The sequence below is a fragment of the Neolamprologus brichardi genome, chromosome 9 (genome assembly GCF_056152115.1).
Source record: "Neolamprologus brichardi isolate AB-2024 chromosome 9, ASM5615211v1, whole genome shotgun sequence".
Classification (NCBI taxonomy): domain Eukaryota; kingdom Metazoa; phylum Chordata; class Actinopteri; order Cichliformes; family Cichlidae; genus Neolamprologus; species Neolamprologus brichardi.
In genome coordinates this window covers 14,183,148-14,209,036 of record NC_142112.1, presented here as the reverse complement: position 1 = coordinate 14,209,036, position 25,889 = coordinate 14,183,148, and the positions used below count along the sequence as shown (strand labels likewise).

General features: G+C 41.1%; 2 protein-coding genes and 1 non-coding gene across 4 annotated transcripts; 1 reads left to right on the top strand and 2 right to left on the bottom strand.

The window, feature by feature from the left end:
- Positions 1-3,381: 3,381 nt before the first annotated feature.
- rps20 (ribosomal protein S20) lies at positions 3,382-4,845 on the bottom strand. Its single transcript, XM_006809687.3, has 4 exons — positions 4,700-4,845; positions 3,989-4,088; positions 3,734-3,807; positions 3,382-3,605 (listed from the first exon to the last, which is right to left on the bottom strand). Exons 1-4 carry the CDS (start codon positions 4,700-4,702, stop codon positions 3,423-3,425), a joined length of 360 nt encoding a protein of 119 aa, XP_006809750.1. The 5' UTR covers positions 4,703-4,845; the 3' UTR covers positions 3,382-3,422.
- LOC118456038 (small nucleolar RNA U54) lies at positions 3,878-3,943 on the bottom strand. The gene has a single exon (XR_004844332.1). It is a non-coding gene; the product is annotated as a small nucleolar RNA U54 (small nucleolar RNA).
- A 1,683-nt stretch (positions 4,846-6,528) lies between the features above and the next one.
- Positions 6,529-16,555, top strand: anks6 (ankyrin repeat and sterile alpha motif domain containing 6). Of its 2 annotated transcripts, none has more exons than XM_006809689.3 (18): positions 6,529-7,137; positions 7,972-8,190; positions 8,283-8,484; positions 8,584-8,734; positions 10,863-10,907; positions 11,005-11,209; positions 11,485-11,591; positions 12,113-12,264; positions 12,353-12,590; positions 12,724-12,773; positions 12,854-13,048; positions 13,148-13,310; positions 13,401-13,627; positions 13,747-13,939; positions 14,081-14,148; positions 14,264-14,380; positions 15,223-15,319; positions 15,414-16,555. In XM_006809689.3, exons 1-18 carry the CDS (start codon positions 6,809-6,811, stop codon positions 15,461-15,463), a joined length of 2,808 nt encoding a protein of 935 aa, XP_006809752.2. In that variant the 5' UTR covers positions 6,529-6,808; the 3' UTR covers positions 15,464-16,555. The 2 variants fall into 2 exon arrangements, with proteins under 2 accessions (XP_006809752.2, XP_006809751.2); XM_006809688.3 differs by having other exon boundaries at positions 12,721-12,773.
- Positions 16,556-25,889: the final 9,334 nt, after the last annotated feature.

Genomic DNA, 25,889 nt, shown 5'->3' with positions numbered 1-25,889 from the left:
CGTCTAATATGTGCATGTTGTTTGTTGTTATCTTTCCTAAAGTCACGAAGCTCTTTCGGGATGTTCAGGAGGCTGGGCTCGTCTGCATCCATGCCCTCTTTGGCTAACCTTAGCTCGGGAGACTAGCTCCTATCCACGTGGCTTTTCTCTGTCTCCTCTTCTGTCTGAGTTGTGCCTCTCAAACTTCTTGTGACTGAACAGCCGGTTCCGCTCTCTTAATTCTCTGATAAGCCAGGGCCAAGCCAGCTCTGATCAGCAAGAACCCTGTTATCATGGTTCCGAATAGGTAGATATCTTCAGCGTCCTCGATCGACAGTCCCGCCAGGCACATGATCCTCCAGTTCTTCCACCCGTCCATCGTGTATCCGGCAGGGAAAGTCCCTCCAGGGCACTCGGGCTCTCCCGAACCCAGACTTCTCGTTGAGAAAAAGGTGTCAATAGCATTCAGAGACCAGTTGATCAAATCCATAATTCTCTTTAGGCTTTAGAGAACGACAGTGAGAGACTGTTCGAGGGAAAGTAATATACACGAGACAAGACAAGGACACAAGAGGCTAAGCAGGGAAGATAAGGGGAAGGGGGAGAGGAGAAAAGTGCGACCGCCTTCGCCAAGAGCCAAACGAGAACCTCGTTACCTGATTGCAGCCTTTTCTGGCTGCCTGTACGCCGGCTGCCTGTACGCCGGCTTCCTCTACGCCGGCTGCGTTCCCATCACAGTGCGACCGCCTCACCCTCAGAACATCTCCACCACCCTGCCCACTGTTAAGATGATTGTCGAGGTCAGACTCTTAATTTGTCTGTTAAACCGATGCGGTTTCTCTTTCAGTCAGAACTCCAGGGCTCAAGCTCTCGCTCCCAGCTAATTCCAGACTCGTATGGCTCTGGCTGACTTCTGATCTCCTCTGGGGAAAAAAGGGAGCTTAATTTCTTCTTCTGTCTTTCTCTTTCTAATTGTGCAGGTGAGTCTGCTGCGCTCCAAAGAGGCCATGGCCACGATGGACATCAGGAACTGGCCCCCAGTGCTGGACACCAGTACAGCGTTTCATTCATATCCGCACAGGGAAATCACGCTCGCATTAAGTACTTTAATTTAACATAAATGCAGGTCGTGCACAGCCGCCTCACAATGCAGTCTGAGTAGTTCTGGTTGCAGATATAAACCTAAAGAATGCACATTAAATGAAATCCTCTGCTGTGATGAAACCTGCCTTTACAGCTCCATCACTCTGTGATTTATCGAAAAATAAAAACTGGCTGTAGCTGCAAGTCTGTGGAGTTCCCCACCACTGCTTTAGAGAATCAAAGCACCAGGAAGTGGGAATAATTTCTCCTATAATAAGGATTTTTAGGTCCCCGATAACAAAAATGAGCAGATTTTATCCAGTTTAGTAACATTTACATCACTACAGAAGAAAATATAGCCACGTTATTATAATTACTATGGTTATTTTTGTATTTTTGGAAAAGAGGTTGCCCAGTTTTGATACACATGGAGGTTTGCAGCAGAGACAGAATCATGTTTTCTGCTTATTTTAATGATATTTTAATGACTTTAGAAACCAGAAGCCTGATTGTTTGTTTTTTTACATTGAGACAAAGTTTACACAGAAGGACTATATAGGGTCTTTTTTAAAGTGACTTTCAGGGATTTAGGATCTCTGAAGAAAAACTATCAATTTTTATTACTTAGAGATTTTTCAACATCTAACAAGGACAGACGAGGACAAAGTTAAATTGACCTGATTTTTGCATAACTTTAAGAATTTGAATGTGAAGAGAAGAAAAGATCCATGAACGTAATGATTCAAAGGGTTCAAATATCTTTGAATGTATGTGCTTCAATATATTTTTCGGACTGAGGAAAACAGAAAAAAGGTTAAGTATTCTGAAGAGCGTAAGATTATGAAAAAACTAGAGATATGAAATAAATGGAGCTCCACAATTCTTTTCCTGGTGTTTTGGTTGACATCTCTTGATTTTCCCATGTCAAAGAAACAGGCTCTGTGTTTTGCCTTATATGCATCCACAGCTGTGCCACCAATTTACTCACATGGACTCTACTAACCTATCAGAAGCTTCTTCAGCTCAGAATGGAATCGTCTGCAGTTTTCTTATTAATTAACAATAAACTTAGTGTACATGTACTCCTAAATTTGATGAAAGTGATAAAAACAGACAGCTGTCTCTCTTTATTTTGACATTTAACTAATTCAAAAGATATTTCAATATTTATTTATCTAAAACAAAACAAGTTTACTCTAAATTGATGTTTAACAGTAAAAAAAATGTTTTTTATGTTTTCTCTCTAAAGTGTATGTAAACATCTGGTTTCAACTGTGAATATACTGCTGTGTGTTGAAATTCCTCGTTTTGCATAGAAATATACTGAACAACATACAAAGCATAATATATAAAATAACATGTACCCGAGTTTTTTTCTTTGAAAGAAGCTCCTTATGGCCATTGTTGTGTTCATCAGTACATTACTGAAACCGATTTAGAGAGCTTTGTTTAGCCGTCGAGGGTAACTACTGAAAATATGAAATAAACACACATGTAAGCTAAGACTCTCTAAAAAGAAAGCATTTTTGTTGTTCGGCTTTTTATTTATCCATGTGATCAGTTTGATATCAATCTTTTGTGAAACGCCGTCATATTTACATTATTTGAACAGTGCGAATGATTTGCTTTGGTACCTGGTCAAACTTAAGCGCTCCTCTGTCGGCAGCAAACTTGCAGGGAGCAGCTTTTCCCCCCTCACTCACAGGCGCAAGCGTTGTGCTCAGTCTGCTAGTGCCTGAGCTCAGATCATGCCAAAATTAAAGGGAATTTAGTACTGTGCGCTATGTGCTTCGAATCTTATGTGTAGTTTTTGTTTTATACAGTTGTCAGTCAGGCATCTTACTATGAAACAAATTACACTCCAAAAGACCCCGGGCTTCTGAAAAAAAATGACCCGGGCTTAAGCCCAGTAAGGCTGACTCCTAATCTCCCGAACACGGTGTCAATCTGAGAAAGCAAGACTGGTCTCGAGACATCCAACTCTGGTTTACAGTTGTCATATCATGTCACTAGCCCCCTTAGTTCAAGGTTTCTCTAATAATCCTTCAACTGACAAATGTTTACACTTATTTTAACTTAGTAAAACCTTTGGCACTTTCTTTCCTTTAAGACATATTAATAAAAGGCAAATTTATATCTATTGCTTTTGAAAACTACAGCCATTCAGTGAGCGTCTAAGACTGCTTTTTCAGGTTCCTTTACCTTCCTTTACCTGTAGGTAGATTTTGCTTAAGTTTACAATTAACATCTAGACACTCATCGCAAACTTGGCCCTTTTGAGGTTTCCCACCATCACAAAACCCAAACACCACCACGTCATAGTTTGCTCATTCATTGCTTTATTGAAAAATCTGGGTCATTTATGCATCAGCAATAGTGACTTCGACCTCTACACCAGGTTCGATGCTGATGGAGGTGATCTGCTTTACAATTTCAGATGGGCTGTGCAGATCAATCAGGCGCTTATGGATCCTCATCTGGAAGCGATCCCAGGTTTTGGACCCTTCACCACAGGGAGTCTTTCTGGTGGTGATGCGCAGAGTCTGGAGGGAGGAAGAGAAATGCATTTTACTTTAATAAAATGATCAAGCATTCAGGATACGCAATCAAGAAAAAGCAATTTATTCCAATGTGGTGTTAGATAAGAGTTCGGAGCCATGGTCTTCAGTACCTTGGTTGGCATGCGGACAGGTCCCTTCACCTTCAGGTTCTTTTCCTTAGCCCCACGGATCAGGTCTGCGCAGACTGCAGAACAGAAATGCACAAAACTTGAAAACACGGCCAGTCATCACTTTGCCTTGATTTGCTTTCCAAGCCGTGGCTCAGAATAGCGTATACATAAATCAGGGTTTATCAGTCAAAATTTTGTCCTCATAGCTCAGGTCAGGTTAAACTCACAACATTAACTAAATCTGAGCTTAATTACCCTTCTCCAGAGATTTGACGTTGCGGCTGGTGAGGGTGATGCGGATGCGGTGGATGGCAACCTCAGTGTCAACTGGTGCCTTGCCGGTGTCCTTAAAAGCCTGGATGTGAGGAGAAAAAAGCAGTTACTCAGACCCATCTTTGATATTGCAGGACGATGTAAAAAAAAAAAAGACAAAAAAAAACAATAGTGGTCCACAGGATATTACACAGCATGGCTTACAATTAAACAACACCCCCCCCCCCCCCCCCCCAAAAAAAAAATAAATAAAAATAAAAATAAAAATAGGGGGAGATCTCAAGAACACGCGCAGCGAACTAGTTCAGGTTAGATTCATTTTACACTGATTCGGAAGCCCGGGCAAAAGCACCTGAACGCAGCGGCAGAGAACTATAATTTGGGACACCCCGATGAATAACGACACCCAAATTGTTTACTTTCAGCAACAACCAGTCAAGAGGAAGCTTGAACTTTATATAAGCGAGTCTTCTGCCTCACTTAGAAATGCGCCGAAAAGTTAACTGTGCATTTAACATCCACAGCCGCATGAATCTACAGCTTTCTAACGTTATGGCGAGCGCCATTAGCTGTCGGCATTAGCAGCGACACTCCGTAAAACTCTTGAGTTCAAATTACTCTACAAATTATCAAGCAATTAGCAAAAACCAGCTGCATACAAGTTGTTGGTTGACATAATCAAACAGCACATACCATTGTGAATATTCCTGACCGACTTATTCGGAAAAAAATTCAAGCGAACAGCGGTGAGCCAGGAAAGCACGCCACCAACGTGGTTAGCTCTCGGTGAAAAGACCGAGCACAGGCCCGTTTCCTCATATGTACTGCTCATCCGGGAGTCTTCTACTTCTTCGTTGGTGTTTCAAGCAGCTCCGTAACTAATAGCGACATCTATTAACGTGACTTTGAAATTGCAGTGTGATCACGTATGTGCGTTTTAGATAAGACTGCAACTGTTACTTTTACTATTATTCCAGTAATAGTGATTTGTACAAACTGATAATGCCACAAATTTGTTACAGTAGTTATTGTGTTGTTACTCGTAATCTATGGCAAATTCTTCATTCCAAAATGTGCATTTAGAAGCAAGAATCAAAATCAGAATATTTTTTAAACCCAGAGGAAATTAAAAGGTCACAGTTGCTCCAACACAGTAAGAACAGTAACAACCAAGTTAAAGTATCAATATTAAATAATACAATATTTTATAAAATAGTTCTAATGATATAAATGGTTTAATTACACAAATTTCTGCTATTGGCTGTTATTCCAACCCCCAGGGCACACAGTAAATAAATATTAACCTCCAGTAAACATGAAGCAAGAATTTTGAGTAAAATGCAAATGAAATTTATGAAATCAAAGATTTATTTATTTAAATTAGCAATCATCACGGAAAATATACTTGGTATAAACTAAATATATGCCAATCAAGTAAATTTAATTTGACCAGATTCCATTAATTCTAACGTTTTACAATGTACAAATTGTATATGTAATTGAATTAGATACATTTAAAAACATTTCCTTTTTGTTTTTGTGTTTTTGTTTGTTTGCTTGCTCTGACTGTACTGGGTGTGAAAACAAGCTATGAAAACAAATCGAATTCTGCAACAAACAAAATATTTTTCATTAAGATATTGCTTGTTTTTTCTACTGAGAGAAAAAAAATCTCCCAGATTTTTAAAAATATTTTTTAAATATATTTATTTATTTAAAGTAAACCTTATTTCAAAGTTTACATTAAAATTATATTTGTGTATATTGTGCCAATAATAATGCTCACTGTAAATACTCCTATTTGGTGTCTGGTTTGTAAAAAAAAAAAAAAAAAAAAAGGACTAAAGTGAATTGTTGCATTTTTCCACCACTGGAGGGCAGTGGAAACACGTTTTTTGCACATCTGATCAGCTGCGCGTTGGCAGGACATAAATAACAATAACAATCATGACAGCATTAAAAATAAACCAGAAACCTCGTGTTTTTAGCACTGTTAACCTCTGTATATCTACAACAACGAAATAACCTCTAAGTATGTAACGCAGAAACCTCAGACAACAACAGCAAATAGAGACATAAAAACCAGAGAACACTTCCGGTAAAAAACGTTTCAGAATAATACAATCATTGTTTGTAACAATTATGTTGAGGCGAACAAAAAGTTCAGAAAGATGGTGATAGCCGAGTGAATAATATCAATATCAATACTACGCTGTGAAACACTGCCCTTTTCATATTTACATTTTTAAATTGTAAGATGTGTCATTTGCTTTGTGTCACAAAGTATATATTAAGGTTTGTGACACTGTATTTTTTAAAATATTATCTTGGCTAGTAATGTATCGGACACTAGTCATATACGAATGTGGAGTGAGGATATACAAACACAATGTAATGAAATATACTACGCAGCCGAGCTATAAGTGGGTTTGACCAAAGTACCCTAAAAGCTGATCGTACCTGAGTATGCTTTTGTTTTGAAAAGCAGAAGTTGCGCCGTGTAGCCACTAACTTCACCGTGATCAGATTCCTAAACAAGTAACGGAACCGGGCATCGCCGGCTGATGGCCACAAAGTTGTTTTGTGAAGAACATTAGACTAAATGTAGAGACTGGAGAGGAGCTCCTTGGCGTATTGTTTGAAAGGAAGAACATTAACAACAAATCTGAACTTCATTTTGCTGTGCGTCATGATTTCCAAACACAGGCCGCCGCCAAGTGACAGAGGAGAACTTTTTCACGGTTATCGTCGATAAAACAACTGGAAACTGAATGGAGACGAAACAGCGCGGTGAATAAAGACATGAATTTCGGGGTCCCCGTGAATTCGCGGCTACTTTTACGTGCCTGCGATGAGGGGGACTATGAAACGGCCCGGAGCATCCTGGAGCCCGGAGCCCCGAAGGAGTCCGGGCGGCAGAGCAGGCTGCGGTCAGAAGCGGGTTCGGAGTGTGACGCTGCGGACATGTTGTCTCTGGTACCTGTGGACTGCACCGACGAAGAGGGAAACACCGGCCTGCAGTTTGCCTCGGCCAGCGGACACGAGAACCTGGTCCGGTTCTTGCTGAGAAAGGGGGCCTCAGTGGACAGTCGCAACAACTACGGCTGGACCCCACTGATGCAGGCTGCGAGGTGGGGCAGCTTGCTGGAGCTCATGTAACTTGTCAAGAGGGTGGCACCAGACTCCTTCTAAAAATGTGCCTTTTTTTATTTGCCACCGTGTGTTCTTAATCATAAAGTGATTTATATTAAAGGGCAGGAATATTCCGATGCCCCTCCCCAATTCGTCGCATAAAAACACACATTTTAGTGAACATGAGAGGGAGCAGATTGTGTTTAGTTTTGTTTCCTTTAATATCACAGGCCGATCGGGGGTTTAACATTTGCGGAACTTAGTGGAGTTTCGTAGGTAACACTTTATAATACAGCCAGCGACAAATTCCACTGTAGTTAAATGGTATTTAAATTATTTTACAATAAATTCAAATGTAATTATATTTTACCAACAGTTAATTACAAGAAGGTACATTATAATAACGGGGTAACAAGTCAGGTTTTTACAGGAAACAAAGATATCATCAAAATTTGCAGGCCAGTGAGATTTTATAATCTAAGTGGGAAGGTAGGGTTTCTTTTAAATTGATCTTAAAAGAAACAAAACCTTAATTTATGCCCTTATGTGCAGGCCATATTATAAAGTGATACCATTGTTATCTAGAGATTTCAATGAGCCTTCAACCTTCGTTATAGAGAAAATTCAAGTGCTTTGTAGCAAATTACTGTTCACTTTTATCCATTTTCTTTTTCTAATTTTGAACATATCTGTAGTTTTCTACACAGTCCTTGCTTAAAGTCCACTAGCATCTCTTTTGGAGCCTGTGATAGCTGGCTTAAAAAGAGCATCCTAATTCACCTGGAACAACTTCTACATGCAAAGTTCTTCCTCTGTCCTATTTCTCCTCCCAGGTTTGGCCACTTGACTGTCGCCCACATTCTTTTGGAGAACGGGGCAGAGATTAATGGGCGCAACAGGCTTGGAGCAAGCGTCCTGACCATGGCGGCTCGCGGGGGACACACTCATGTAGTCAAGCTGCTTCTGGAGAGCGGTGCGTACGTGGATGACTTTGATCACCTGGCTGTTGCCGCAGAGGCGGTCTCCAATGGCAACAACAACAACAGCTGCAGGTTTATTTCTCTTTTTCAAGTAAATTTGTAGCCCAGTGTGATATCTAACTAACATCCTCCACTGTTTTTTGTTTTGTTTTGTTTTTTCACAGCGGAGCCAGTTTTGGACCCGGTGAAGGCTGTCTGGGAGGAGGAGGTGGCAGAGAATTCATGGACATCACAGCGTTGATGGTGGCGTCTCAGCACGGTCATGAGGCCGTTGTGTGCCTGCTGCTGGAGTGGGGCTCTGATGTAAACTTCTCTCAGAAGACCACTGGATGGGGACCACTGATGCTGTCCACTCTAAGTGGGAAGGTAGGGTTTAAAACATTGATGGTTGGATGGATAAAAAAAGATATATATATTTAGCACATTGTGGTGGTGATTAAAGCTGTGTGTGTGTGTTTTGTAAAGGTGGCTGTGGCTCAGCAGCTGGTGGAACGTGGAGCTGACCCAGACCGAATCAACGTTCTGTCCAAGACAGCCTTTGAACTGGCCATGCAGCTGAAACAGAGAGACATCAAGGCTTATTTGGACTCCATCACTACTGTCAGACCACAGACAGGTACGGCCTTCCCTTAGTTACTGATTCAGACTTTGCTGTCTCGGCCTGATGATAAAGTACAATAGTGCCATCGCATATTATACACGCCCTTGTAAAAGAACAGTTAAAAACTCATCTTTTTAAACTTGCTTTTGGTTGATTTTTGTTTTTATGTTTTAGCTTGAAGCACTTTGTGATTTTATCTTGTGTTACGGATTCAAATATTGGGGATGGATACAAGAGGAAAACCAAAATAACAACACTGGTCTGGCCGGGTCAAGTCAAACGATGATTTAATGAACACACGCGTGGGAGATGGACACCATACAGCAGACAGCATCAGATCTCAAAATGGTGGAGCCTTGATCAAACTCTTATAACCTCTAGTGGCCCCCACCTAATCATAAAAGCCTAAACATTCACATTCTTTCTCTCACACAGCGCCTAAGCTACGACCTTGGCTCCCTGTTTATCTGCTCCTGCTGAGATGGGGCAGAATGCTCTGTTCTCTTCTAATCAGACAAATAAGGCGATGACTTTCTGTGAACAGTATTTTCTTATAACTCACAGTATAATGCATCATAAAACAATATCATTCATTCACAATAAATCAGCAGTCTAATGTAATGCAGATCAGTTTACCAAATGTAATAGTTATCACCTTCTTCTAATTCAGGAGAATAATGCAAACTAAAACTACATAATAATTCACAATCTTTAATTAGGGGTCTAACATGGCATAAAATAATATTATAATCTGGCACTTGAAAGGTGTTATATAAACAAAAATTTACTTACTTACATCTTCCAGTCTGAAAAACTTTAGAAGCAAACTGAAGGAGCTGAGCAGCTGAGCCTGCATACGTGTGTTACATGTTTCCTAAAAAGGACAAAAGGACAAAGGACCTGTCTTCCTTCCCTCACCCCTTAGCGGTCGCAGCATGACTGCCCCTCCTGGTTCTGTTGGAGGTTTCTTCCTGTTAGAAGGGAGTTTTTTCCTCTCCACCGTTGCCAAGTGGTTTTCATAGTGGGTCATCTGATTGTTGGGGTTTATTATTATCATTAATACTAAAATTAAATCAGCCAAAGCAGACACAAATAACATGGATAACATCAGTATAAAACTTCAACTTCACATGTATCTTGAATTCGTATAGAACATAAAAAGAACATATGTGGTTTCCTGTATAGTATAATGAAGGAGTCAGTTGAATGTTTTTGATTATCAGAGAATAGCAGAGTGACGTAATAGTGCAAAAAGTGTTTGCAAAAAGACAAAATAAAGTAAATACCCAACTTTTTAGTGTTTTCTGAGAGTGTGCAGTGCTTTGAAAGCTTTTGAATTTTATTTTGGTAGCACCATGTCGACAAGAGAATCCATCCCCCACCCCTGACCCCCTGCAGGTTGCGAATGCACTTCAGTTAACGTTGACATGAGAGGGGCCAGAGGAGCTCAGCCTCTTTGTTTCATGGCTCTTCTCACAGGTAGTTCAGGTTTTTAGCTCAACTTACCAACGTAGCCACACGCAGTGTATATTTCAAAGGTTTTAATTGCAGCATGCAAACAAGTAAAAGTTTGAAAAGGCAAATCAAGCAGATTTGTTAGTGAAACCTACAAGTTTTAGTTTCTAACGATGTACAAGTTCTAGTGAGGTTCTTCTTACTCTTATCTGAAGTTCAGGAGTGGGCCCACACTTCAGACATCGCTGGTTTACGGCTGTAAATGCCCACCTGCCCTATGCAACTGTTTGTGGGAACTGAGAGGGATTTATCAGGATTCAAAGCCACTGCCTTCCCCAAACCACAGCGTCAGCCTCTGGCTTAGCTCTTTGCTTCTCATTAACGTGTCATCTTCATTAGCACTACATACGGGTGAATCACATTTGGAGCTTTAGTACTTGCTAGTGAATGCGTCTTTCACCTCTCTACTTTTCTGCCTTTTTTCTTTTTTTTCTAAGCAGTCTCGCACATAAATTATAGTTGATGTGATTTATGTGTTTGTTGAACTCTGTAGCATGTAACAGTTGTGTACTTAACACCCCACCCCCCACGCTGCCTGATTTTTGCTGAGCTATGTGGAGTCTGGCCAAGCGGGGCTGTTTTGTTCCAGATCTCTTTCCTCTTCTCATTCTCACTTGTTTCTTCGCAGATGATGAGAGAAGAAGGCCAGATGTGCTCAGCGCTCTGAAATTAGGTAAGCTGAATCGAACTGATAAACCTGGAGGAAAAGTTTTCGGGAAACGAATGACTTTACATGCCTCTACACATCTGTAAATATGTTTTCTTCTCAGGAAATTCACAGCTGGTCAAAGAAATCCTGGAGGAGGATCCTGCTCAGGTGAATTTGTCCAATCAGGAGGGAGCAACGCCTCTCATGATGGCAGCAGTAAGCGGCCAGTTAGAGGTGGTTCAGCTGATGGTGGAGAAGAATGCCGACATAGATAAACAAGATGGCGTCCATGGGTGGACCGCTTTAATGCAGGCCACCTACCACGGGTGAGGAGAAGCTGCTGGTTTGTTTCAACCAGAAAATTGTTTTGTTTTTTTTAGAATGATTTAGATCAATTTAAGGTTAAGAAGTTTGGCTCAGGTGTTAAACACTGTTGTTGCTGTCCTGCTGATTTTGAATATATTTAGAACAGGTTTCTACTACAGAGTGACAAAAAGTCAATACCATATTTAATATCAGGATGTCTGACTTCCAAAGTCATACACAGAGCATGTATCGTTTCATACACTGTCTTTTGTTTTCTCCTCCACCCTCCATTCAGCAATAAAGACATTGTCAAGTACTTGTTGAATCAAGGTGCTGATGTCAACCTCCGAGCTAAGAATGGATACACAGCGTTTGATTTGGTTATGCTGCTCAATGATCCAGGTAGTTCTTCCTGTCATTGCTCCGTCTAATAACACTTTGGGAAAACCACAGCTAAAGACTATAATTCATTCATTAACCAAAAGGCATCCACCATTTGTGAAATCCCTTATTTAAACCTTTTAAATAAAGTAGTGTACTTAAGATGAGGATACAGGACACACGTAGTGATTTCATAATATCAACCAATCAAAATTTAGAAGCGTGAATTGGAATAAAAAGAATTGAATCTTTTTTCAGTTATATTTGCTTTTAGAAAAGCTCATCCCTGGACTTTTGGTTTTAGCAGTAAGTGATGAGGTTGCTTTTTGAAGTATTAGCTGTGTGAAACAAGCTGTTTGAATGTGATGGGTGTTTATCACTTTATCTAATCAAACAATTCATCTATTAATAGAGAAAATAATCGGTAGAATAATCTATGATAACGATCATGAAACAGGTAGACTTAAATCCCTCGCTTTTTGCAAGTTATTAACTTCATATACTCATGCACTCATAATTGTTTCCCCTGTGTTTTCTGTCAGACACTGAGCTGGTACGTCTGTTAGCATCCGTGTGCATGCAGGTAGACAAAGATAAGTCGAAACACCGCGCCAGAACTTTAATGACGCGCTCCAAGAGTCGACAGTCCCTCAACAATGTCCCCGTGCCGCCCGATGACAAAGGAGGCCTTAAGGTAAAAACGTAATTTGCAAAGTTGCTTCCTATCAAGGGTATCATAATAGTTTTGGTTATAACGCTCCTTTGTGTCCACCCTCTTCCAGTCCTGGTGGAGTAGGATGTCGAACCGCTTCCGTCGGCTCAAGTTAACTCACACCCTCAGGCATGGCCTCTCAACCAATCGCCTGGCTCCATTTCCAGACGATGCCGAGAGTTCACTGGATGCCACGATGAAGGCGAACAGGAAGCCCGCTGCTGTTTCCAACGGGGCGGTGGCACCTACTCCTGCTGTAGCAGGGAATGACATGAGCACCGCCTGGGCAGTGAAGACCAAAGATGGCGGTGAGTCGGTTTCCTTAAAACCATGAATGACATCACATGTCCATGAGATGTTTAGAGTAAATGTAGCTGAGCATATGTCCAGCTTTATGTGAGCAAAGTAATGTATAAATGTGGTGTATTCTCCTTTCAGCAGGTCACTGCAGAGCATCCTCAGAGAAAGACGACTTTCTAATAACCACGATGGTAGGAGCACTATCCTGGATTAGGGTTGTTTTAGTTTTAAGATGTGTTTGTGACTCTTAATATGCGTCTGTCTAATTTAGTTGAGAAGCGGTGCCCCCTTGACTCGGCTGCCAAATGACAAGCTGAAAGCAGTGATTCCTCCCTTCTTGCCACCCTCCAACTTTGAGCCGTGGAACTCGGACCGCTCACGCGTCCTCAGGGAGGGCAAGAGCGAAGTGCCCCGCCTGCCCATGCCACCACAGAGGAAGCTGAACAGCAGTGGAAATTCAGATATTGTGGGTCCTTTTGGGTGTTAGACAGAGAGGGTTTTAGTTCAGGTCGGAGAAGGCGAAATTTGTCCTTATGCCGCTCCTTCTCTCTCCTTTATGGGACAGACATCCATCAGCCGTGTGGTCAGCAGGTCCATTAAGTTTCCCAGTATCCCCAAGGGACCATCTTCATCCTCTCCTTCCAACTCTGGTCACTATCACTCCCCCCATTCCTCCGGAGGCTCAAATGGAGTGGCGGGACTCAACCGGGACTCCCACAACCGTTCAGGTTCGCAAGCAAAAACATTAAAAGCAAAAAGTGATTGCATGACACAGGGGCTGCAAAACACATCGCAATCTTGCTTTCTCCTTACACCAGGGGGCAGTGCAGACAGCGTGCTCTCCCAGATAGCAGCCCAACGGAAAAGAGCAGCTGGCCTTATAGAGGTAAAGAGCCAACCTCTGGAAAAACAGCACAACCAGACGCCGAGTCAAGCCCCACTACCACCACCAGTTTCAGCACCTGGTTTGCCCCTGCCTGACATCAGCCTTCCTGACATTCACACCCATCCCAGCCTTGTTGCCTCAGACATCCATTCCAGAAAGGTCTCAACTTTCTTTCACAGGTTTTCTTTGACAGTAACTCTTAATGTCTTGTATAACTGTGTAAAAACAGCCAGAGCTGAACAAATACCACTGTCCACCCTCACTGTCCTCCTTCGTAGAAAATGGAGTTGAAAAAGAGACCTCAGTCTGGGAATTCCTCGACTTCCAAGAGCACATCGCCCACTCTCACACCGTCTCCTTCCCCAACACCTAAGATTCCCCCCGTGCCAGGAGACTCTCTGTCCTCAGCCTCTTCTCATCCACGCTCCAAGAGCAGCGGAGGATCCAGCAGCGGAACCATCACAGATGAAGGTGTCGGCCCAGTTTATTCAGCATTAACCCAAATCATCATCATCATGCATGGATTGTGTTCTTTTATGTACACCATGTGCTTTGATGTAAAATAAGTATGCGTGGCATCAGTTTCCCTTATAGTTTTTTTTACTTTTTCAGATGAGCTGTCCAGTATTTTGAAGAAACTGTCCCTTGAGAAATACCAGCCTATATTTGAGGAACAAGAGGTACTCCATCTTTTCTTTCTTAGCCTTCTAACCATACGTTTTCACACTTAAAGCCCAAAAATGCATCACTTTTCTTTTCTTTGCTTTTCTTTTCTTTTCTTTTCTTTTCTTTTAGGTGGATATGGAAGCATTCCTGACTTTAACCGATGGAGACCTGAAGGAGCTGGGCATCAAAACAGACGGACCCAGACAACAGATCTTGGCTGCCATATCAGAGCTCAATGCTGGAAAGGTACGTTCGGTTTAGCATGGTTATGCATTTCAAAGTTGCTTCCAGCAATCTATTTTGTGCTGTATCTTTCTAATGTATATCCTAACATTATGTCTTAATAATAAACTGCCTGATCCACAAGAGACATATAGGCTACGTCCACACGTACCCGGGTATTTTTGAAAACGCAGATTTTTCTATGAGTTTGCACCTTTCGTCCACACGTAAACGGCGTTTTCGGTCACTGAAAACGGATTTTTTTTAAAAACTCCGCCCAGGGTGGATATTTTTGAAAACTCAGTTTTTGCATTTGTGTGGACGAGAAAAACGGAGAAAACGCAGCGTCAAAGGTGTGCGCATTTTTTGACGTCACACTGTGCGCCACGTTATTGTTTTGGTGAAATGAATTTCTACAATACTGTTACTGTTAATTGTACTCTGTGCAGTGTTTAAATGCTTACATATACACACACAGTTACTGTCCCTCCACACATACGACTCGGTTCTGCTTCTATGCCCCAGCTTTGTTTACTATTTCCCACCGAGGCTTCTAGACTTCTGATTGGCCAACATTTCTACATGGTTAGGAATATATCGCCACCTGTTGCTTTGGCATGTTCCTAGCAGCGTTTTCCTTCATTTCTGCCTTTACGTGTGGATGGGATTATTTTTTAAAACGAAAATGGAAAATCTCCGTTTTCAAAAATACCCGTGTACGTGTGGACGTAGCCTTAGAGGGAATATAACATATATAGTGTTACAGTGGATTCATACCAGATATGGCTACTTTTAAAGAACACTTACAGCATCTTTGTCGGAAAATCTGCTCGTAATGCATAATGATCACTGTTGTCTGTCATCAGGGTAGAGAGAGGCAGATCCTTCAAGAGACCATCCATAACTTCCAGTCTTCTTTTGGTAGTAGTGCCAGTAACCCCAGGCAACCAGGACAATCACGCTGTAAGTAGTGAAAACAAGTTTGGGGGCCTGTTGAAAGACTTCATAAAGACAACATCTTGATCTGTTTATCTGTCTACCTGCTGTCATTCTTTAGCTCCAACAAGCTGGATGAGACACCAGGTTCGTTCCTCTAGCAAAAGGTAACCCCATCGACTTGATGCACATGTGGAAGAAAACCAAAGGTACTTAGAGTAAGAGTAAAGTGCTGCTGACACCCTGCCAAGATGCGAACAAAATGGAGACTTGGTGCGTTCTTGACCAGTAGAGATCTCAGTGCAAGAGGACCATGCATCAAAAAGACCAATCAGGTTGTAATAAACTGCCTGTGTCGGACCCTCCTGGATCAAAGTGTCTCTGTCATGGATTATAAAGCAGGGGTTCAGTGTATGGGTTTAGTGCCCTGCTGCTTTGAACAAGCACATGATGTTACCACGGTATGAGGCTTTCATGGTACAGTGACAGTGTCAGGAAAGCACGTTACACAGATGTTAAAGTCAGGTACAAGGAACCTTAAAGGTAATAAAAGAGATTTTTTTTATTTCTTTGGTTGACCAAAGGCTTTATTGAAAGTAAAAATTATTTTTAAATGCTAAAGAAGTTATAAGTAAAACTAATCTTCTTTAGAAATAAATAGATAAAATAAATAATAGTTTGTGTGTGTGGCTGAAGCTGACGAGTCTGGCAGATAGTTAAGTAAGAAAGAAGATCCTCTGTCATGCTGCTTCTTTCAGTAGTGTGGATGAGTAAACATTGTGATCACTGTCAGTTTTCATACATTGTATACCGTGAAAAACAGGAAACCCACTGCCACCTTAGCTGCAAAATATACTTTGAATAATGCAGCAGCTAATAATTCAGCTGGGTAAAGCAGGGAGTCGGGATAGTGAAAGACAAGAATGTTACACACAGCAGAGTGAGCGCGAGCCATGAGAGATATTTATTTTATCTCGACGAATGTGAGAAATGCAGCAGATGTATTGTAAAAGCGGCAGGTGAAGTCGAGAGGAAAGAACTAGCTGTTAGCTAGTAAGACTGTGACTGAGATTTGTAGGCTGTGCTACAACTGAGGAGGTGCACCGATGAGGAGAGCCGATGGAGAAGGGAAAGTGAACTATTTTTAGTCAGCCAGTCCCCGGGACTGCTTTATACTAGTTTATGTATTGAATTTTTAAACCACTAATGTACACAGATGACTTTATTAAAGACTGTGCTGTCATGAATAAATAAAACATTACGATGATGTAACAACATGTTCTTTTTTTGTTTCTGTTTAATACTTTATTGGATTTGTGATGAGAAAACTTTGGCAAAAATATTTTGGGAACATTTTATAAGGAGTATAAATTTAGTTTAAAAGAAGCAACAGTTGAGCAACAGTTTCCACTCAGCTCACTCCGTTCATCCCTCTGGCCCCGCCGTGAAACACGGAGAGACAGACGGACTGCTATATCATTTCTGAATATCAGGTATTCCTGTTCCAAGTCTTAAATCCAACCGATGGCCTGTGGTACTGTTCGGGATTGGTCAGTTAAGGTGAAATGACGCTGATGCAATATCCTGTTTAGTCATGTCCCAAGTCTGGGAAACATAAATTAATTCAATTCAATTCAATTTTATTTATATAGCGCCAAATCACAACAAACGTCGCCTCAAGGCGCTTCATAGATACAGAGAAAAGCCCAACAATCATATGACCCCCTATGAGCAAGCACTTTGGCGACAGTGGGAAGGAAAAACTCCCTTTTAACAGGAAGAAACCTCCGGCAGAACCAGGCTCAGGGAGGGGCGGCCATCTGCTGCGACCGGTTGGGGTGAGAGAAGGAAGACAGGATAAAAGACATGCTGTGGAAAATTAGAGGATGAATCACTAAACAAACTGAATGCAACTGGGTGTCCATAATTAAATGCAACAAAATGAAGTAAACACAGAATACAAAGTGCATTCAGCGGGGCCTTGGTTTTATAGCTGGAAACCAGGTTTAAGGTCTATCTTTGCTTGTTTAAGAACTTCATATGAAAACAAATGATGTAAAAACAGTCTCCCATCCACAAGATGGCAGCGATGTGCAGTTGATGCAATAAATTATACTCAGTATAATAGCATGTAATGTTGTTCTGCACTGATTTGGGTGTGTGATCGTGTCTTCTGCTTTTTAAATGAGATGCATTAAAGTAAAATTTAATCCCATCAATGGTCATAAAAAGTGGCTTATGTTTTCAAAGCCAAGAAGCCAAGTTGGTACCTGAGTCAAAAAATGAAACTTTCAGGATTGATTTAAATTATTGATTTAAAACTATAAAAGTACTAATGTAAATAATAACTTCTTTTTGACAGGCATATTGTATCCAAAATGACAAAAATATAAAAATTACAGAAGAAAATATGCTATTGTAAGAAATAAGTGGGCACATAGATGACGTCAACTGAACACAAGTCTGCTAAAACACAGCTTAACAAAACAAAGTAACTCACCAAACTGATCCAACTTAATAAGAGAACTGAAACTTTATACTAGTAGAGGAAATGATTTAGACGCAACTTGGGGAAAACTACAGAGAAGATAACTAAAGTTAATAAAAAGGCACCTCGTTCCCCATGCTGTCACCAGAGACGGTTCAGTCAAGGCAAATAGAGAAGAAATGGTCAGTGTATCACATGAGGTTCCCCAGCAGCTTGAGCCTATAGCAGTATTAAAGGTTAAAAGCAATTTCATTAAAGCAAGTAAAGGTGTTTCGGGACACCTGGTCAAGCCCTAACTATTAGCATTATCAAAAAAAAGGAAAGATTTAAGTCATCTTAAAAGTAGAAAGGAAGTCTGTCTCCTGAATTACTTTTAAATACTACAAGTCATACTCCAGCCTAAGGACGCTGTGCTCTATTAGGTTAATAACAATAAGGCCTTTAAAAAACGATGGGCCCCAATTATTCAAAACATTGTCTGTGAGGAGAAAAAATTTAAAATAAATTCTGTATTTATGAGGGAGCCAAAGAAGAGAAGTTAATATGGGAGAATATGCTTTGTATGTCTTCAGGCATGCTCAATCACCCAGGTAAGGAGCTTGATTCTGTTCATCTGGACGTAGCGTTTTTAATGGGAAAAATGTGACTCATCCAAGTGACTTCTTCGGTCTCAGCTGACTACCTTATAAACAGTACATTTGCACAGTGACTGAAACTAGCACCACTGACGAACAATGAGATGTGAGGTCAGTTTCTTCATCATTAATATGGAAGTTGTCATAACCATTTATCAACAACAACTGATTGATCAGGGAGTGGCTGCAATCACAGCATTGTAGGATGATGAAAGATGGACCCTTAGGCCCCCTCCTCGATTCAGAGATGGTCTTCCTCTTTTCACGTAAATGGCCTCCTTGACTCCCCACTCAAACCAGCGTTCCTCCCTGTCCAGGATGTGTACATCCTCGTCACTGAAGAGTGCCCACTGGCCTGTAGGTTTAAATAGACTGCAGAGTCCTGGCCTGACGAGGTATCTTGTCTGTGTTGTGCCGTCTGCTTTGCCAGAGGTTGTTTGGTTTCCCTGATGTATAAATCATGGCAATCCTCCTAGCACGTGTTGGGGGACCCAATCCTTGGGGTGGACCAATTTTTGACGCATTGTATTTTGGGGTTTAAAAGCCACCGAGACTCGGTGTTTAGAAAAAATGGATCTCAACTGTTCCGAAACTCCTGACACATACGGGATCACTACAGGTTTTCTTTTAGGCAGCAGTTGTCCTTCTCTTCTGGATCGGCTGGAGCTTTCTTTAAGTGCCTTCCCAGTTTTGACAAATGTTCAGGTGAAATAACCACATTTACTCGCGCCTTCTTGATGTGATGTTCCTCTGCTTCCCAGGCTGCTGTATCTGTAGGGATCAATCTGTCTTGTAGCATCCTGATGACACCCTGTTTGTGCTCCAGTGGATGATGAGAGACATCGGATCTGTATGCGTTGGTTTACAGTACATATCAACTGTTCACTGTCCCCCATTACTGCTGGAAATCTCAGTCTAAGAATGGTAAACTGCCACTTTTCATATCCTCCCTGGTGAATTTGATGTGTTGGTCTAATGAGTTAATGTGATCAGTGAACTATGCTACATCCTGAGATTTGAGTTTCACCCAGGTGTCATCCACATACCTGAACCAATGACTTGGTGATGTTCCAAGGTAGAATAACAGAGCACTTTTTTCCCACTTCTTCCATGTATACGTTAGCCACAATGGGTGAACCTGGGGAACCCACGGCACACCCATGCCTGTAGTACTGAACCTTGTATGTGAAAAATGTGGAATAAAAACACAGTTCTAAGTGCAAAAACACTTGATTGGTGCTGACAGTGATCCCGTTGCTGAGGTTGGCGTCATGAAATCTCTTACGAACTACCTCCACTGCTTTAGTGACAGAAACACAAGTGAAGAGAGATGTAACATTGTACAAGACCATTGTTTCATCTGCTTAATGACATCGCTCACCTTCTCAACAAAATCCAAAGTTTTCTCAATGTGGTGTTTAGAGCTGCCGGCCTAACAGTTGAGGATCAAAGCCAGAAACTTTGAGTTGTTATAGATGACCGAGTTGATGATACAGACAGTTGGTCCTAAAGGTCTAGTCTTTCTGGTTTACCAAACCATGCAGCTACACTTGTCTGCCGAAAGGATGATAATATTGTTGTCATTACCAAGCGATGTGAGATATGATTTCTCCTCCATGCTGTTCGATGCTGGGGGCTTTGCAATGCTGGGACAGGCTAAAGCTTTCTCCGCAGATGCTCTGCTTCCACATCTGCAATGTTGTGCTATGATGAGTTCCACTAGCGGCATATGTCTCGGCATCACAGCAAATTTCAACCCTTTTGCAAGGATGTTTTTCACTGTTTGGATAAGTTGTCTGTCAGACAAATTTTTCACCCACTTGTCCACATCCTCGGTGTGGAATCCGTCCCTCTTCTGGCCACTGAGGACACTGTACATATTTTGCTGATGTTTCCAATGCAAAACAAGTAGGTCGAAGTTCTTTTTTTGCCTGGTCTTAGAATTTTCAAGCTGTCCTCGATGAGCCTTCTCAGTGAATTCAAACATCTTTTGAAGAGTATTCTCATCTAGAAGCTCCTCTTTTCATTTTAGCACATCAATGGTAAAATTTGTTTGTTTCACCCATTCATTGAGCATCTGGCTCTGTGCCTCCTGGAGGATTCTTGTTGCTCAGAGGCCCTAAATTGACCTCACGGCCCATTGTTCATCAGTCGAGCTAGTTTCAGTCATTATGCAAGTGTATTGTTTGTAAGGTTGGGGAAACATGCAGTCAGCTGAGACTGAAGAAGTCACTTGGATCAGTGACAGAACGTTTCTCCCACTGAAAACGCTACGTTCAGATGAACAGAATCAACTTTTGGGATAGAAGTAATAATGCATGAACTAGCTTTTAGCATCACTCTGAGAAAGGATGTTTCTAATCTCAGCAGTACTGCCCAGATGAAAGAAAGCAGTCATACATATTCGTTTAATGTGCACATTGAATGATATATCTTGGGGAAAAGAACCTCCAAGATTGGAGTGCCATCTCAGTAAGTATCTGGTTCAAAATCCATGGTTTCAAGATTTTTAGGGCTGAGTCCATTAACCTCGGTTTTACTTGAATTTAGAAGCAGGAAATTACAGGTCATCCAGGTCTTTATGTCTTCAAGAAATGCCAATAGTTTAACTATTTTTTTTGTGTCATCTGGCTTCAACTAGGTATAGTCGTCAATGCAATGAAAATCTGTGCATTATTTTCTAATAATGTTGCCTAAGGGAAGCTGGATATATAATGCAAAAAATAGTGGTACCAGCATAGAGCCCTGTGGAACTCCATGGCTAACTTTCATTTATGACGAGCACTTCATATTTACATGCATAAGCTGGCATCTGTCTGAATGCAATGTTGAATCATATTTGGTATTAAAATTAAAAGCTTGTTGTTTAAAACTAAAAGTTGGAATGATGCACAAGAGTGAAACTTTAAATCTGGAAGTCTGATTGATATGATTGCATGTAGTAGATAAATGTTACCAAATTGTTATAACAATTGTGTGGTTATGGATATGCAACTATAACTACCCCATGTTAATACTGACAAAAACTGGTCTCTGTCGCCATTGCTTCAACAATCAAACATAATAAGATGCAAAGCCAGATATTTTTGTGATATGAAACTGCTGTGAGCATGTGAGAATGATCGGTGGAAAGATGTGTTAAAACAACGAGCATTTCAAACCACATTCCCTGAGGTTCAGCAACACAGACGATCCTCAAACATGACCAAATAGCAACGCATTGGCATTGTGGAAATCATTATTGATGACCTGGATATAGACTGGCCCGACAGGCAGGCGACAAGGTTCCTGCAGAGTTTAATGAAAAGCATCACTCAGTAGAGGAAAGCAGTCCTCTCCAGGACTGTGGCAGATTGAGTGCGCAGTCATCTGTGAGCTGTAAGAAACTGGTGGGGAGAGAAGTACATTTGGAATATATTAACATCGCTGTGGCATGCGGGCAGCAAATGGAGTGACTCATTCAATTTCCTCCCAATTGTTTTCACTCACATAAGGTTTCAATTGGATTGAATAACATTTAATAATATTGTTTGTAGCTGTCAATACAGTAGTCATGCAGTAGTGATAAACGACAGACATAGATCTAATAATGTTTCTTAAATGATTAACACAACAGAAACCTTTCATTATTTGATATAAAATAAATTAGAAACTGAGTTTTAAATCTTTATATCTCACTATTCTGGCTATCTTAGCCATGTTTTAGCATAGTGTCTGTTTTAAATCCTAGATTTAAAAGAAGATCCTCAGTAGAGATCGGTTTCAGTTAAGTGGCAGTTTTCTGATTTCTGATCCCTGTACTTTGCTTTAGAAGGCCTCATGTGAAAAAGAAAGTTTTCACAGCACTGTGCTATACTTTGGAAAACTAAATCCTGCCCTTTTGTTTTTTTGTTTTGTTTTCTGTTCTCATGCTGTCCTCCCATAGGAGCCCAGCATGAGTAGAGGTCTCTTTTTCCCCCTCCCCGACTTGCCTATTGTATTGAACATTTCAGTGTTTTTCCATAATGCTACCGGTCTCCAACCTGTCTCCCCTGCTGTCTTCGCTGCAGGGCAACTTGCATGTGACAAATAAAGGCTTTATTGACTCTTGTAGATTGAAGTAGTTTGAAGAACCACCTTTAGCAGCAATAACATGAAGTAATTGTTTTCTGTATGACTTTATCAGTATCTCACATTATTGTGGAGGAATTTTGGCCCACTATTTGTTACAATATGCTTCAGTTAATTTAGGTTTGCAGGATTTGTAAGCTCCCATCACAGCATTTCAGTCATTTTGAGGTAGGGACTTTGACTGGCTCATTGCAAAACCTTCATTTGTTTCTTTTTTAAGCATTCTGGGTTAGATTCAGTGCTGTGCTTTGGATCATTGTCTGGTGCAAAATGCAAGTTTGGCCAAGCTTTAGCTGTCAACAGACAGTCTCAGATTTGACTCTAGAATATTTTGGTATAAAAAAGAATTCATGGTTGACCCTTCACATGCAAAGTACCCACATCCTGCGACTGCAAAACAAGCCAAAATCAGCACGCCTCCACCACTGGGCTTGATAGTTGGTGTGAGATGTTTGTGCTAATATTTCGTGCTCGGTTTTCTTCAAATGTGGCCAATCATCTTCACTTTGGTCTCACCTGTCCAAAGGTTTGTGTTCTAGAAGTCTTTGTAGTTTGTTTAGATGCAAAGTTGCATCTAAACATGTTATTTTTAGAGAGAAAAGGCTTTTTGCTGTTAACACTTGCTAACATGCCATACTAGTTCAGTTTTTTTCTAATAGTGCTGTAACTGTAACATTTAACACACTAACTGAGGTCTGCAGTCTGAGACCAAGCTTTTGCGGTTGTTTGCAATTTTTCTGAGCGTTGCATGATCTGACCTTTTGGCAAATTTGCAAATATCCACACGCATTGCACAAAATGCTGTGGACACTTTTTTTTTCCACATATCTGTACTCTTTTGTGTATTCCCCTTAAACAGAGATGCCGAGGACAAACAAAGACAGAGTCAAAAAATGTGTTGCAAAATCTTGACAAGTAACTTGCTTTCGATTGATTACCAAGGATCATCTCAAAAACATCTTAAGAAACATCTCAAAGCTGCCCCAACTGTTTCTCAGAGTTTTAGAAAAAGGCGACTCAAATGATAAACTAAGGCTTAAAAATCCCTCTTACCCATCCCATAACCCATAAAGGACATTTTTTAAAGCTAAAGTCCTAAACCTAATGACTTATGATCTTATGATGGTTCTGTGTGTGTGTGTGTGTGTGTGTGTGTGTGTGTGTGTGTGTGTGTGTGTGTGTGTGTGTGTGTGTGTGTGTGTGTGTGTGTGTTAGTGAGAGAGATTTGGTATTGCAAGTGACCTAGCCTCAGTCAGTGGTGACACAGTTTGCTTAATATGACAGGCATAATAGAATTTTCCCAGCGTTTGGAAGTCTTCCCAAAAAGCTTTGTTCCTTTACCATGAAATTTACTTTGTGGCCATCGGCCTCTGGCTGTACAAGCCAGTGCGGTTTTCAGAAGCACATCACCTAAGGCAATGCATCTTTACTGTGTGTGTGTGTGTCCTCATGTGCATCTTTTGATACCTCTGTTGTGTTATATATTGCAATGATTGCAGGTTTAAAGCTTCTGGAGCTTTCTCTACTTAACAGTCTCTGTTTTTTAATTAGCTCACTTGCCCACTGAAGACCTGTCAGTTTGTTTAGAAAAACTACAGTACATCCAAAAAGCAGCGTCCATAAATATCATAGCCTTGTGTATTGTTGTGCAAACGATGTGCAAGTAAACAGTTGCTGCTTGAGTTCACATTTGTGCTCCACTGTCAACATTTATCACTGCAAAAGTGACTCATTTGCTTGCAGGGTTTCCCAGCATCTTGGGTGTTACACAACACCACGGCCTCTGTCGGCCTCTCCGTGCCCTTTTTTTTTTCGTGCACTTCACTCAGATAGAAGCAGAACCACAGCTGTGGGATGGAGCAGATTACAGAGGGATTGATGGGAGCAGAAAAAGGAGTCAACCTCCATCTAACCCTTGCTTTGGCCATAAAATGACCTCTGGAAAAAAACCAAAACAAATCCAAACATCAACAAAAGATTATCCCCCATCAGAGTTCCAATACACAGTTTTCCCTCTCAAACCAATTGACACAGATCTCAATACAGGGAGAGACAGAAACGTGACAGCAACGCACGAGTTTGAAGATGTATTCACAGGCTGATTTTTTATTTTGTTGTTGTGTGTCTAACCAGCAGCATGATGTCTGTCCTGATGCTGAGCTGCACCATAATGTATGTTACTGTGAGCTGGAATTTGATAAGGAAATGAATGCAATATTGATTTTAGTACACAAAAGCATGTGTTTGGAAAGTCTTCAAATGGTCACCAGGGCTTGATACCAACCCCTCACATATTTTCAGTGGGTAAGTTTTGTGGTTGTATGTTGTCAGAGCGTTTTTTCTGCGTCATCGTCTTTTTCAATCTGTGTCTTTTGCATTTTATTGTCAGAATTTGTCCCAGATTTGTGATCCGTGGTTTTATAAGTTCAAAGGTGATCTGTTCATTGTCTCCAAATAAACACGAGTCTGTTCAAATGTGGTATTAAACACTTCAGGGTCAGTGTGTGATTCTTGCAGCTTTTCTGCACATCTAGAAAAAAAAAAAATGAGTAGATGAAACCTCGCTATTGTTCTTGTGCGTGTGCATGCTCACTTTTGTGCCTGGGCAGTATTTCCCACAGGTCCTAACTTCTCAACCTCTCGAGCTGGTCTTTTGGTTGTCATGGCTTATACTCAGACTCCACAAATCCTGACGACACAATTGTGCTTTTCCACTGCACTTGTCAGGCCATGAACTCTGCTAGTACTCTGTGGTTCAAGGCTCCACTGCAAGTGCAGTCAGCACCTCTGTTGACATCACTTTTTTTTTAGGGATTGTGTAAAATGATGTCCGGGATGAAGCTTTGTGCTTGAAACATTGCACAACAAATAAAATCCTAATGTGCACGCTATCCGGTGTGCCGATCAATCTGCTGGATAAAATGTGTGTTTTTTTAAGTTGTGCTTTTTGTTATTCCTAACAATGAGCACTCATGTAGCACATAATGGACAGCGAGCCTTCTCTAAATGACAGTGACAGCGAGGGGAAATGAGTGTATGTTTGGTACTTTCCGATATCGACCTTCCCATCAATTATATATGTCCATTAGAATCAGACTTGTCATGTCACAGCTCCCCATGTCTCCTGAAATCCCACACTGATGTCAACAGAGACATCTTAATCAATGAAAGCCACACTATTGCACCTGGCAGATGGCTTTTAGTAAGTCCTATTTGGCTTGCCAGTCATTCTGAAAACTATTTAGCCACATACACATGCACTTCTTAATGTATGCACACAATAGCTTGCTTGCACCCACGCACACAGTAAACAGTTGCGTGCAAAGGTCTGCCCCAGCAGCGCTGCCAGAGCTCTAAGCCTGGG